The 14435-nt window shown below is 40.5% G+C and overlaps 1 protein-coding gene across 3 annotated transcripts in view; it reads right to left on the bottom strand.

The window, feature by feature from the left end:
* Nucleotides 1-532: 532 nt before the first annotated feature.
* Nucleotides 533-14435, bottom strand: part of si:ch211-137a8.2 (uncharacterized protein LOC777613 homolog) — a 48421-nt gene continuing 34518 nt past the window's right edge. For 2 of the 3 annotated variants that reach the window (XM_046074835.1, XM_046074834.1), the window contains 3 exons: nucleotides 11066-11245; nucleotides 4749-4904; nucleotides 533-2820 (listed from right to left, as the gene is read on the bottom strand). In XM_046074835.1, the coding sequence (XP_045930791.1) occupies nucleotides 2449-2820; nucleotides 4749-4904; nucleotides 11066-11245 (708 nt within the window). In that variant the 3' untranslated portion in view covers nucleotides 533-2448. Of the gene's footprint in view, nucleotides 2821-3892; nucleotides 3949-4748; nucleotides 4905-11065; nucleotides 11246-14435 lie in introns of all 3 variants that reach the window. The other variant, XM_046074836.1, reaches the window with a different exon arrangement.

Below are 14435 nucleotides of genomic sequence, written 5' to 3'. Positions count from 1 at the left end.
AGGGAAAATCAGTCAAACGGCTGTTTGTTTCTTCAGAAAGGCTTTAAGCCTGTAATACTCAGAGGCAATATTTGGATTTATTTTACACAGCAGTAGGCCTGTTCATTTCAGACCGTTTCATCCTTCTGCCATGTGAGGCGCCGTTTCTCTGCTCTCCTCTTTATGTGCGTACGCATGGTTCAGAGTTTACTTACAGGACGCACATTCTCCCGTCAGGTCTGTTTTTTATAGATCCCACCTTTGCTTGGGAAGTGGCGTACGCACGTTTCCAGCCCTGTTTTGTACTTATGCAGCGTTTAGAAATGAGAGCCCCGCTCTGAAAAATGTGACAACATAACCAAGGTTATAAGGTTAGGGAAAAGATTGTCTATATAGAACCACAGTTCTGCAAGGAAACCCAGTAAAATAGAAAGTTATTCATGATAGAAATAAAGATAACTAAAGATTTGGTTGATAAACGCTGATGGATTCTCCTGATACATTCAGAGAAAACTAATGCAAAACTGACAAAATGATGTAGAAAATACAAACGTTTCATACAATTCATTTTATTGTCTTCAAACACATGTACAAAAGCAAGAACATTTGATTGGACGTGATATCTGTTTTTTTTTTAATATTAAACAATGATCAAGAAAATAATTAGACAATAAAAAGTGAAATGTTTTAGATGCAGTTGACTTATCAAGTTCCCTTTTATTTATGACATTGTCAGACCTCTGAAAGCCTTAAAATGTACGTTTTCACCATCATCATAACGCAGCCGGCTAAAGTCAAGTTTAACAGTTTTTTTTTTTTAGGGAACGTGAATGTTCCCCTGAGAAAGTCAGTCATGAAACTACATCATAAACTCAAAAATGTCCAATCATCATATGACAAAAGCAGGTCAAACCACAGCCTGTGAGGACGCACTGGGTGTCTGAACCAAAGCTAAATTCAATTCAGTTTACCGAAACTCTCCAATCACTTAAAACACAAAATAATAAAGCAGACAGCGCCTTCTTAAAGCTGGTGCGTGACATCGATGACACTGTTAGTGGACGGAAAAAGATATATCATTAAACACTTCCCTTTCAGGCCTTTGTTATAAAATATCTTAAGTCGATTTGAAGTGCTATCACGATGTAACAAGGCAGGTAGTGATTTAAATTACGTACAAAACACTTCATAATTATGACATGAATGGCATCAAACAAAGCAGTCATTTATGGAAAAGCTTGTCAGCTGCATGCAATGCGTTAGCTTTAGCTACATTAGCACTGATAGCAGTTTAAAGATATATCATATGTAAGCCTCATTAAATGTTTTACATAATAACGTGAGTAATGAAAGTGTTGTTGAACGTGACCTCCCTACAGCGCTAGTGCTGCGTTTCTATCTGGAAAAACAGAAATATACAACCCTACAAGTCAGACTTCAGACTAAGACACATTCTCATTGGTCAAACCCATCAGTGTTTAGAATATAAAAATAAAATAACAATGTCAAATACTGGGTAAACAGTGTATATACTTCTATTATTTACCCTCATAAGGCATTCAACTTTCCTGCAACACCAAAGCTAACACTTTGGTTGTTGCGAGCAACATTGACGTTCCAACTCTGAACTAAACCCAGTACTAGTGTGGATCTTTAACCAGACGATACTACAAATGCTTTCACTGAGCAAAAATGACAATCTAAGATAACACATTGTGTGTTACATACTGTGTTTAATGGAAATGAGGATTATAGGAAAGAACTACACGCAGAATGAAAGCTGGAATTGACAGGAGCAAGGTACCGGGTGTGGAGTGAAAAAAAGAAAAGGAGCTTATTGTATACATCATGATCAGTGACCGAGTCGTTTTTTTTCTTGAATCATAGCCTTTTTTCCAGCTTTCAGGAGTTTAAAAATGTTAAGCAAATGGCTGATTTTATCACAATGTACCATCGACTGTTACCAGCTGCCATCAGACCTCTAGTTTCCACTTCAAATGACTAATTTCAAGGTCAAGGATGAACATTATTTCAGAGGTGTCCAATGCAATCAAAGCATTCTTTCTTGATGCTGCCTCTTTTTTTCTTCTTTTTTGAAATGATGTAAACAGCACAGAAACATGCTGGGATGGTCTCACTTTACTGGCCAAACATTTATGTTTTAAGAAAAAAACATCTTTCCCCCCCTTTTTCAGTGACATTCAGACCTTTCAGGACATTTCACTCGTGCTTCTTCTTAACTGTCGGGAGAAAAATAGTAACAGCTGTGGTTAAAACCATTAACTGATGCCTATCGTTGACAGTTACATCCCTAGAACAATAAAGCTGCCCGAGTTTAACCCGTACAGGAGCTAATTTGTAGTTAGCTACATGGATAATGATGGAAATTAACATTGGAAAATGGGCAGAACTGCTGTTTCGGAGGTTGCGGAAGCACGTTTGACCTCAGTGCTGACCTTGACTCGAGGTCTAATTATCTGTCTTCATCCTGCATTCCCTGCAGATTTCTGGCAGAGATCTTTGATGTCTGAGTCGAGCTTGTGGGTTAATTGAAATGAGCGAATTGTCTAGATTTTCATGATGAGTTGCAAACCTCCGTTCTGCAGAGCCTGAGGAAAGTGCTTTGTCCGAACTCATGAGGGTGGTCTTCATGTAGGCGGGGGTCCGTTGACGTAGCTCAGTGCTAGGTGGAAGCCACGTGGGAACCTGCTGCTGCGGTGACACGGCGGCTCCAGGATGACCCAGATCAGGCAGGCCAGGAGAGCAAGCGCTGCAACCAGAAGGACGTAGAGGAGGGCCGGGGAGAGCAGAGAGGAAGGGGCCCTGCTGCTGGAGGTCACACTGTGGAGGAGGACAAGGAGGTGGAGATGTTAGTTGGCAAGGATGCAGGTTTGCATGTTATGGGGGACAGAACTGTCCAGACACTGGAATGGTTTGAGGCGTTTATCAAACCATGTGTGGACATTTATAGCCGAGACCAACAGGTCCTTCCCTCAGGGCCTCCCAAAACGATGAGCGTTTCCCAAACCAGTCCAGCGACAGGCCACCGGACCTTAACCACATTATGAAAGTCACACGAAATCAAACACGTGGTAAACGTAGAGAAACAGTCATAGTTTGGTTAACCAACGAAGGTTAAAGTCAAGGGCAACTGGACATAAGAGGTTGTGAAAGGGTGGCCAGTCAAATAAAAAAGTACGTTTAATAATTCTTTTTCTGGGTATTTGTTGGTTTTAGTAATTTCTGGAAGTTTACATTCTACAGTTTAAGACCAACTAAATTTACATGAATAAGTAAGTAAATATTTGGGGTCAGGTTTAATAAAATAGAGGTAGTTCTGAGACGCTTCTGATTTCCTTAAAAGTAGCCCATTTTAATACAGCTTGTAGAAAAGATAATTAAAGAGCCAACTCAATAAATAAAACATGGAAAATATAAATAATTAAAACATTTTAGGAACTTTCTTCTTGGCGTCTGCAGGTTGACGGGATGAGTGATGAGATAATTTACTCATGGTTATTTCTAAAATCCTGGCGATGGCCATGGTCCCTTCACACGTACTGTATTTTGTTATTTTGAGTTCATACTATGTATTTTAATTTCGGCAGCACTTGCTGGTCAACATTTAATCACTCAGTTGCTTTACTGGAAAACTTGGCTCCACTACATAATAATTGGAATAATTATATATGTATAATCAATTAAATAATTATATAATTTGTATGTCACACAGACGCAGGGAGAGCCTGTCTTACAGTCCGGTGAAGATTGATGCCACAAACAGAGAACACTAATGAACTGATCAAAAACACGTTTGTTCGCCACTGACCTTCTGTGCTTTTGCTTACACGTCTTCTTCTTCGCTTACACTTTTCTCTCTACACAACTCTGAGGGTTTTAACTTCTTTCTCACCTTTGTTCGGAGAGAAGACACTCAGCTTCTTCACAAGCGGGCCGCTCTTCTTCTGCCTGAAGAACAGAGAGCTTCTGTTGATCCGCAGTGGTTTCAGGCAACATTTCTTAATCTGCCTTTACACAAGAGTTTATTTCTTCCCTGAGGACATTACTAACACTACTTTACTACTACATCTACCGATCAGCCATAACATTATGACCACTTGCCGGTCCTGACCCGTCGAGGCCTGGACTCCACTGTGTGTGCTCTGATTGTTCTAACGCCTTTCTATCAGAACCAGCTTCAACTTCTTCAGCAGTTTGACCTACAATAGCTCGTCTGGTGGATCGGACCACACGGGCCGGCCTTCATCAATGACACTTGGCCGTCCATGACTCTGATGCCGCTTTTCCTTCCTTGGACCACTTCTGATAGGTACTGACCCCTGCAGACTATTTTGGAGACGCTCTGACCCAGTCGTCTAGAAAATCACAGTTTGGTCCTCGTCAAGGCCGCTCAAATCCTCACGCTGCCCATTTTTCCTGCCTCTAACTCATCAACTGTGAGGACACAATGTTCACCTGCTGCCCGATCAGCCGTAACATCCCACCCACCGACAGGTGCCATGGTAACCAGATAATCAGTGTTATTTCCTTCACCTGTCAGTGTTCAGGACGTTACGACTGATCGGTGTTTTTAAGGTTATTTTCTTCCATCAAAATATCAATACCACATGAATTTTTGACACTTTTATCATTGTGAAATGATGAAATATTGTCTCAGGACCCTGTTGTGTCTCTTTCAAAGAAAGCTGAAACAAGCCCTGTGATTTACCTTTATATTCAAAACCAAGATACTAACTGACACCACTCACCTGAGGATTTGATGGATTTTGGTACTTCATCCAATCAGACAAGGCGTTTAGGTCTTGTGACGGTGAAGAGGAGGGTGCCAGGAGAGGCTGTTGGCTGTTGTTGAGATGAGGACGCAGCTGGTTGAGTGCGTCGATGTGGCTTTCGTGCAGGTAACCCTGTAACATAACAGTAAATAACTTCGCACCTCTATAACGAGAGAAGGTACGTCGGAGGGGGACAGGAGAGTCAAAAGTAGCAAAGAAAAACTCCTACACACTGTCTAACTTGCAAAAAATATATATTGACCTTTCGTACTAGACCATCAGGCAAATGGTGTTACATAGTGAGAAGCCATCTTTTGTAGGAGGTGACTTCTTCATCTCCGAACGTTGTGTCAATATAAACTTTTTCCCCCAGTCTTTTTCAACAATGTTTTTATTCACGTTAAGAAGAGACAATACAAAGTTGACATTCAAGATAAATTATCTTGGTGTAAGAACCAACCACCACCCCACCGCCGCACCCCAAAAAACAAAAAAACCCCAACAACAAGTAAATCAATAATACAATAAAATAACAAATAATAAATAGTAAATAAACGTGACACATATAGTAATAATGATGTCAGACTACCAGGGCCTAATTGTCATCTTCAGCACATTAGGTTTGGGGCAGGGACTTAAGTCCTTCAAAGTACAGTAACACGGGTTCCAAGTTCCCGAATAGTGTACTTTATCTTCTCCAATTTCAGAAAAGACATCAGGTTGCTAAGCCAGATTGATGATTTTGGGGGGGGGGGGGGGGGGGGGGGGGGGGGGGGGGGGTCAGGAAATTTCCATTCCAGCAGTATTCTACGCCAGGCCAGAAGGGAAGCAAATGCAAATGGATTTTTCATGCCAGGTGACAACAGGCTTGTGTTTGTTAGTACTCCAAAAACCGCCAGTCCCGCAGGTGTTACTTTTGAGCCAAAAGCCTCGTTCAAAATATCACAGACTGATAACCAAAAACTCCTCAATCTGGGGCAGGTCCAAAAAGCATGAGCCATATCTGTCTCAGCAGAGTGATAGCGAACACACCTGTTGTCAATGTCAGAATATATTTTGCTTCAACTAGATGTAGTGTAGTAGAGCCTGTGAAATACTTTAAACTGTAAATTAAGAGGAGCACAAGAGCTACCATTAACTTTAACCTTGGCCTAATCTTATCTAGTGATACCTCATGGGAAGAGGTAATCACATTTAACAAAAATGAAATATGGCCCTTATGTGGCATTGGTGTTCATAAAATATTATCCAGAGCCGATGTCAACCGTAAGGACGGGAAGTTCGAACTCAAGGACTGAACAAAGTGACGGACTTGGAAATAACGGAATAGATCTGATCGTTGTAATGGAAATCTAGCGGACAGAGCGTTGAAGTCTGCAAAGAGACCGTCTATGTTTGGGGCGGCTGTGGCTCAGGAGGTAGAGCGGGTTGGCTGTTAATCGGAAGGTCGGCGGTTCGATCCCTGGCTCCCTGGTTGCGTGTCGAAGTGTCCTTGGGCAAGATACTGAACCCCTTTTACATTTACATATGTAAAAGTCTCTACACCGAGCCAGGCCTGCTTTTTGCCACTGCGTGAAGGGTGTGGTCCAATCTAGCTGCAGGGAAGAGATGGTTATTAAAGATAGGGCTACTCATGGAGAAGTCTGTGAGACCAAATCGGTTTCTCAATTGTGCCCACATTTTGAGGTTGGAGCTTACCACAGGGTTGACAGTGTATTGTGTTGGAGAAAAACTTTGCTGTGATCAGAGCAGAGAGAGATGTTGACATACAGGAATCAACCTCAGCCGTGCACCAATCTGTTGTTGGAGACTGTATCCAATATAAAACTTTTGTATGTTTGAGGCCCAATAGTATTATCTGAGATTAGGAAGTGCTAAGCACTAGGCCTCTCTAAAAAGGTTTTCAATCACATAAAAATGTAAGAATCAATCTGTCTATTGAATGATATGAAGATTGGGAGACATTGAAATTGGTACAAAAATTTGAATATTTGAATATAATTGAATATATAATCTGAATATTTAAAGACAGATTTGGATATATGAAAGGGTCTCCCACTGTCTAAAATCTGGAGGGCTAAATTGTTAATTGGAAAACATTCACTTTTGGATAAGTTTAATTTATAACCCGAGAAACTTCCAAAATTGTTCAGTATTGCAACACACGAGACTGGGTCTGACAAATACAACAACAAATCATCAGCATATAGGGAAACTCTGTGTTCTATGCCCATTCTGCAGATTCCATGTACGTTTGGCCAAGTTTTTAATTTAATTGATAAGGGCTCCATAGCCAAGGCAAACAGGAGTGGGCTAAGTGGGCACCCTTGTCGTGTGCCTCTGGACATTGGAAAAGGTTGCGACCTCAGGGTGTTGGTTATTACTGACGCTTTCGGAGATGCATATAACAGGCGAACCCAGGCAATAAAAGTAGTACCGAACCCAAACCTCTGTAAAGTTGCAAATAGGTAGCTCCACTCAATTCTGTCAAATGCCAAACAACATGTTTTTGCTTCTTTACAGGAGATCCTTGTTACTTGCTTGTTAACCTTTATTCTTATAAATATGACTAAATGGGTTAATTTTAAAGATAGAGGTGGCTCTACATGCCTATTTTTCACATTGAAGATTTTGTCTTTAATCTCTTGCTCTGTGTGGACAGGAGGAATGATTATAGCCATAGTTTTGTCAATGTATATATGGGCGTGTGAGCATTGTTTAAGCCAGACTTCGATCAACCTTAACCTTTATAGGAGTCAAGTTCAAGAGTGAAGTCAGCAGCTCTTGTTAAGGCCATGAAGGGATCATCTTGTGACAGTTCTATCTGCCTTAACCAGACATTTTAACTTTACTAAAAATAATTGGGCAAACACACCAGTTGTTGGGATCTCAGTGTGCGCAAACAATTGTAGAAAAAAAAAAAAAACATGGCAGCCGTTATGAATATGAAAAGACTCTCCAAATTCTGAGATGTGAAATATCATCATGCAACTGCAGAATCATGGTTAATCTGGAGAGCTAAGTGGTAAAACAATAAATCAATTGACAGAGTTTGTTAATTGCCAACCATTCAGATTAACAGTTGTTTCAGTCATGTATAAAGCCAAAAGGCTGCTAGATATCAGAGTAAACTGGATATATCTTTGGGCAGTGGAACAGTTGGTCTGTAAAACATTTGTTTTGGGTTTGTGAAGCTGTGATGGGCATTTTATGGAGTCAAAAATTAATTAACTAAAAGATAAATGTGTCATTATTGAGAATAATCATTGGTTTCAGAGTTTGTTCAGTCTGAGTTTGTATACAAGCTGTGCCAAAACATTGATTAAACTCCTGATTCTCTCCTTCACTGCTCTCAGATCTGGACTCGCAGGTTGATTTCTGCTCCAATTTGTTTTGTGCTCGCTCAATGGTTTTGTCAGTAATGAACCACCATTAGAAGGTGCCAATGCTATTACGCACAAACACACGTTCAATCAAAGTTGCATAGTGAAAATGAGTGTGCACTAAATTGCTCCAATTACAATAACACACAGAGACTCAAGTCATCAGATTTGACCCTGAAAAACTCGTCTACCAACTTTTCTTCTTTCTCCTTGCCCGCAGTTTGTTTCTCTCTCCTTTCTGTACATGGACGGTTATCTGTAACTGACTGCAAGTCAGGTAGAGGAAAAACAGAGGTGAGGGGAGGAGGAAGTGAAGAGGAAGGAAGGAAAGGAGTCAGTCGGCGTGTTTCTGTCTTGTTTTTATGGCGACGGTTAAAGTGAAGCCAGACTCAGTGCATAAATCAAGACTTTATGGATTCATTCGGCGGCCCGAGGAGTGCCGGACGAGACAGAGGAAGAGGAGAATAAATAGACACTTTCACCGGTAATGAGGGAGGGAGAGAAAATGAAGGTTAAGGCCAATGAAGTCTGATGGAGAGAGAAACGTAAAGGCGGAGAGACACAGAGAAAACAGAGAGAGGGGATGGAGGACAGTTATTCAGGAATCCATCTTTACAAAGGTGGATGTGCCGAGAAAAATAAAGGCTGATGATTATGAATGTTGATGGAGCTTCTGCTGAGAGAGGACATCACTCTGTGTGTGTCTCAAGACAGTCTACTGTACACGAGGTAATAACCTTGTGGGGACACCAGTCGGTTTCTGGACCCACATTTTGGGGCCTCCCATCTGGAGACATAAAAATATGGAACCCTAAACAAATGTGTGTTCTGTTAAGCCTGCATTAAAATTTGAGAGCATGCACACACAGATTTGTAGGAACAGAATGAGATTTGTGTGCAATGCTGACAGATTGTGTTCCTGCATGTGAGCAATCAACAGAGCTTCTGTTTCTAAAAATTATCGAAGAGGCTCGACCCCCACTTTTGGTGCTCTGAGTGCAAACTGAGTGCCGTCGGCCTCATGTGGTCTGCATGAAGGTTAAGTACCATCCTGTTAAACCCCACATTTTTAACCATAGCCTCCTAATGGGGCCAGTGTACTCCGTCACATTACTTATCATTTGCTTCAGAAACCTTCCCCACACCTTACTGAGGGGAGGCAGCGTCTGACCATCGCTTCTCCCCTCTCTATCACGGCTGGCTTTTCACTTCGCCTTGGGGTGTGGCTGTTCAGATCAGGTATCAACACTTTTGATATCCACCACAGTGGGACAACGTGTTTAAACCACTTCTTTTCTAGTGTAAATCATCCCGAGAGTCTAGAGCCATACTAGCAGCTCTGTGAGGCTGTGTTCACCATCTTACTTTAGCATGTTAGCAAGCTAACAGTTGCTAATTAGCACTAAACACAAAGTACATTAACTTTGAGCTAATTTTAATCAATGTCCAATACTTTGGTTTGTTACCAAGGCCATGAGTCCTTACATGCAGTGGCCGGCGTATTAATCTGAACCCCCCCCCCCCCCCACCCCTTTAGCCAGTGTGGCTAAATTACCAAAACCACGCTGAACATGCTAGCAAGTTAGCTTGTTTTGAGTTTGACTTATTTCAGAGTCAGATTAAATTTAAAGAAGGTACTTAGTGCCCTGCTGCAAACTCAAAGTAATCTAAACCTGCTAAAACAGTTGGAGAAAATAAAGAGAGCAGAAAGACGTGCATGCTTGATGTGAGATGGTATATTTATATGACAGGAACTGCATACTCAAAATGGACTCTGCTCCTAAATCTGTGTCTGAACACTTTCTAGTTGACTTGCAGACTGGATAGTGGACAAATTAGTTTTGTGCTCGTTGAATTATTTTGTCATCCATGTACTTCCATAACAAACGTTATGAGAGACAGCAAGTTTGTCTCAAGAGTCAGGTCAGGAGACACACACACACGTTCATGTGATGCCATGTGCTGAATGTTAATGCTGAACTGCAGGAAAACAAGCTCAGCAAGGATTACAAGAAGGCTGCGGTTATTCTATATTACAAAGTCAATCAAAAATTACAAAATCAACAAGTGTTATTCCATTTCTCAATACTTCCTGTCTGATGGTTTTTAATTTAAATTTTTATTTATTTTTATATATATATAAAATTATTTTACATTTTAAAACAATTTTAAACTTAAATATTTTTACAATATTTTGTAAAAATTATATTTTATTTAATATTTTAATGTATTATTAGATAAATATTTTCAAAATAAATGTTTGCCTGTGCTTTTGCACATTTTAAAAATCAACATACTTTTTGTTTCAATGTTTTCCATACCCTGTAGCACACTGAAGTGCCCTGCTGTATGAATTTAGCTACACAAATAAAGTTGCCTTAATGAAAGAACATGTCACCCAACCGTGTGCCTCACTGGTGGGTTTTTATAGTTTCTGGACAACGATGGAGCTCTTTGGCTCAAAGGAAGAAGCGATATCAGGCTGTGATACACACACAGTACTTGTTAGTAAATGTATTCAGATTTATTTTTTGAATTAAAAGTTAAAATATCAACTTAGTGCTGCCATATTAACTGTAGTTCAGATTTAGTGGTTCTTTCATTTTGCAGCAGCGGAGCAAAGGTTGGGAAAGATTTCACTGTCTCTCGGATGTCTTGCTCCAGAAGTAGACCTAAATATGATTGGTCATCCAAAAATCTATAAATCAATTTTAGTGAAAGGAATGCCCCAAAGCACAGAATCAGTGAGTGATAAGAATATTTGAACAAGTTTGGATTTTGATCTTTTTGTTTGTTTTACTTGTATATTTTATTGTCCATGTTTTTTTTATTAACATGCACTTACCATTTTAAATAAATTAAATGAAAAAAACATTTGGTAAAGAGAGTCAACAGTGTGACTTCACCCACCTTCACCTCCCCATCAGTCTGCACAGCTTTGGAACAGGAAGTCCTCCTCGCTGGAGTGGCGGGGCTCTGGACTCCCAGCCACGCCCTCACACGCCTGCCGTCAAAGCCGACTGGCTCGCTGTGCTGTCCGTCAGGAGTCGAGGTCGCCCACTGGTCTCCACTGAGCCGAGTCCAACCCCTCTGGGAAAACAGAACAAACACTCAGGCGCTTGAGTTTATTTGGGAAATAGTTCTGTTCCACTCATAAGCTTTATAAAGCTTCAGCCTCTAAAAGATTCTTATCTTGTTGAAGGATTTTCATGGCTAGGTTCATGGCTGTCATTTTCCAAATCGTACCATCCTGGTTTTTGATTCATTTCCAAGTTAATTTTAGAATACTATAAAAATCCAACACGGGCTCCTCTCAAAGCGCCATCATCGCCGCGTGCTACTTCAGTTGCATTTCTGTTTGCTGCATTCAAGGTCGTTTCAATATTGGATTTCTAAGTGTTGGCTGCCAAAAAGAGAAAACTTTCTAAAAAATAACAAATTTTCTATTTTCCCGAATCAGAAATACCTTATTGATCCGAGGGGAATTGTTGCATTGCTAATTAAGACTAGACCTTTTTTCCCCTGACTAAAACGGGACGATGACGAGACGGTGACAATGTCCTTGAACACTGACTGTGGCTATATTAACATGCAATACTGTTGACTCAGTTTAATGAGGAGACAAAATATTACAGGCCATATTTTCTCACTCTAGATTAAATTAAACTGTTCATTCAGCGGTATTTTATAATTCCTGTGCTTTGAATGCTGGACGGATTTTTTTTAATGAGTGAAATAAAGACTAAAATGATAAATCTCTATTTTGGTTCGAGCAGATTGACCACAATGCTAATCAACTAAAATGATGGTTAATGATGATTTTTTCCACAGACAAACAACACTTTTACAGTTTTATTTACTTATTTAATGAAATGTATGAAATTAATTGTTCTTATGTAATTTATTTGTAGCTTTGGCAATATTGTTGTTATACATTCATGCCAATAAAGCTGATTTGAACTTGACTAAAACTAGACTAAAATGCTTTTGGTTTTCTTTTGACTAAAATACCCAGACTTTTAGTCAACTACAACGTGATTTTAAAAAAAATGTATACAGTGGACTAAATATGACAAAAACTAACAAGGACATTTGAGACAGGACTAAGACTAATATTTTCAATGGCTGACAAAATTAACACTAATTAATTAAACATTAAAGAAATAGAAATAATAATGGCAAGTAGAAATGAGAAAAATAAAATATACGTCTAAAAATAGAAACAGAAGTGTGGAAATATGTACAGTACTGTATGTGTAATAAATAAATAGTAGTAACAAGAATAAGTACTGATAATGTTGACAGATGGAACCGATTTAAACCTTCAAAAATTGCTGGATTGAAAAATCAAGCGTGACGTTAAAGAAAGAGAAATTTAGAAAAGTAAGACGACGAGTAGTTGCTACTGTAACAGGCTGCGTGCACTGTTGGCACATGTACACGGAGATGCCCTATATTTTCGTTTCTCAACGACCATGTTCAGAGCAGTACGATGCAGCCAGGCGCTGGTGAGGCACAGGCAGTTTGGTAAGAATCAAAAATGAATAAGGGGCATGCTGGACACTGAAACGGACTTAGGGCTTCTTGGGATTTAAACTTTGCTGCAAGTGAGAAATTTGTTTTTAATGTTTCATAAAGTATTGTGCTACAACTGTATTTTTATTGCCATTTTTACACAATAATTTATGTAGAATTTGTGATCACATGATCCGAGTCCTCTGTATCACACATGCAGTTTTTCTGATGAAGCATAATAAAAATACAACGCTCTACCCGACACTTGCACAGACATGCAACACACGAGAAAGTCATTAATCCCTCTTGTACTTTTTTTGTTGTTTTAAGTTGGTCCAGAGCTGAACTTGTCTTCGTTTCCGATTCAAGGTAGTCCTCAGATGTCTGAGCATCCTTGAATGTACCACTTCAGGACAGTTTAAAAAACAGTTCCTCCTCCAGCTTCATTAATAAACAACATTAGCATAACTAAGAGAAATAAAGCAGACTCCATCTGGATTGGCAGTGACAGACTTTCTATCTGCAGCAAGTTTCGGTCCCTGCAGGATCATTTTCAAAGAAATAAACTGAAACCACTGACAGTGATGCATTTGATGCAGGTACGTGTTTTGAGTCGTATTCAGAATTCATGCGACGTACAAGCACCCAGAGACGAGGTCACACGGTCGTAGATTTAATAAAGTACAAGCACATCAAATCCTCTGGGCAGACAGTGCCGAGCCGAGCCGAGCTGAGCCTGTGGGGAGGGCGTGCTGAAATCACACCTCTGAGAGTCCAATAATAAATAAGATTTATAAAATAAATAGAAAGTGACACGAGCGTGCTCACACTTTGATGTCTTTGTTGAGATGCTGCAGCCGTAATCAGATGCTAATTCAGTTTTACGTGTGTGTCTTTTCCTGTTGGGCTTCTGGGTTCACCGACAGTGCAACAGTGTGTGGGTGTGTGTGAAACAGAGAGGAAGGAGCTGCAGGCTAGCAGAGGAGGATACTCAACTGACTTTAATATTTCACATTTCTGGCCTTACCCCCCCCCCCATTCATAGACGCCCGTCTCGGTTTTTCCTCCATTTTCATCTCTGTATTTCTGTTCCTCAGTTTCCCGCTGCCTTTCTGTCGTGCCGCAGCTGACACACTTCCAGTTCTCCACTCCTGTGTCTTGCCACAATAAAAATGAAAAAAGGAATCTGATGTACCCGACAACATATAGAGGGGCCACATGCTGCAGGCGTCATCAATAAATCAGCAGAAGAGGTAAAATGTTGTAACCGGCTCATAAAGCTGACACCAGCGCCAGCGAACAATTTTAGATAGCTGGTGTATCAGAACATCAGTGTCTGTGTGTGTCTGTCTGTGTGTCTGTGTGTGTCTGTCTGTGTGTCTGTGTGTGTCTGTCTGTGTGTCTGTGTGTGTCTGTCTCTGTGTGTGTCTGTGTCTGTGTGTCTGTCTCTGTGTCTGTGTGTCTGTGTGTCTGTCTCTGTGTCTGTGTCTGTGTGTGTGTCTGTCTCTGTGTCTGTGTCTGTGTGTGTGTCTGTGTCTGTGTGTGTGTCTGTGTCTGTGTGTGTGTCTGTGTCTGTGTCTGTGTGTGTGTCTGTGTGTCTGTGTGTGTGTGTGTCTGTGTGTGTGTGTGTCTGTGTCTGTGAAAAAGTAGAACTATACCACACCTCGATTCACTGTTTTCCCTCAAAAGGAAAGTTGCAACTCTTTGTGATTTGTTAAATGTTGTGACCGTGGGCTGATTCGTATGTTGGTGTTACGAGCTGACC

The sequence above is a fragment of the Micropterus dolomieu genome, linkage group LG17, assembly GCF_021292245.1.
Source record: "Micropterus dolomieu isolate WLL.071019.BEF.003 ecotype Adirondacks linkage group LG17, ASM2129224v1, whole genome shotgun sequence".
NCBI classification, from domain to species: domain Eukaryota; kingdom Metazoa; phylum Chordata; class Actinopteri; order Centrarchiformes; family Centrarchidae; genus Micropterus; species Micropterus dolomieu.
This window is presented reverse-complemented; position numbering and strand designations above follow the sequence as displayed.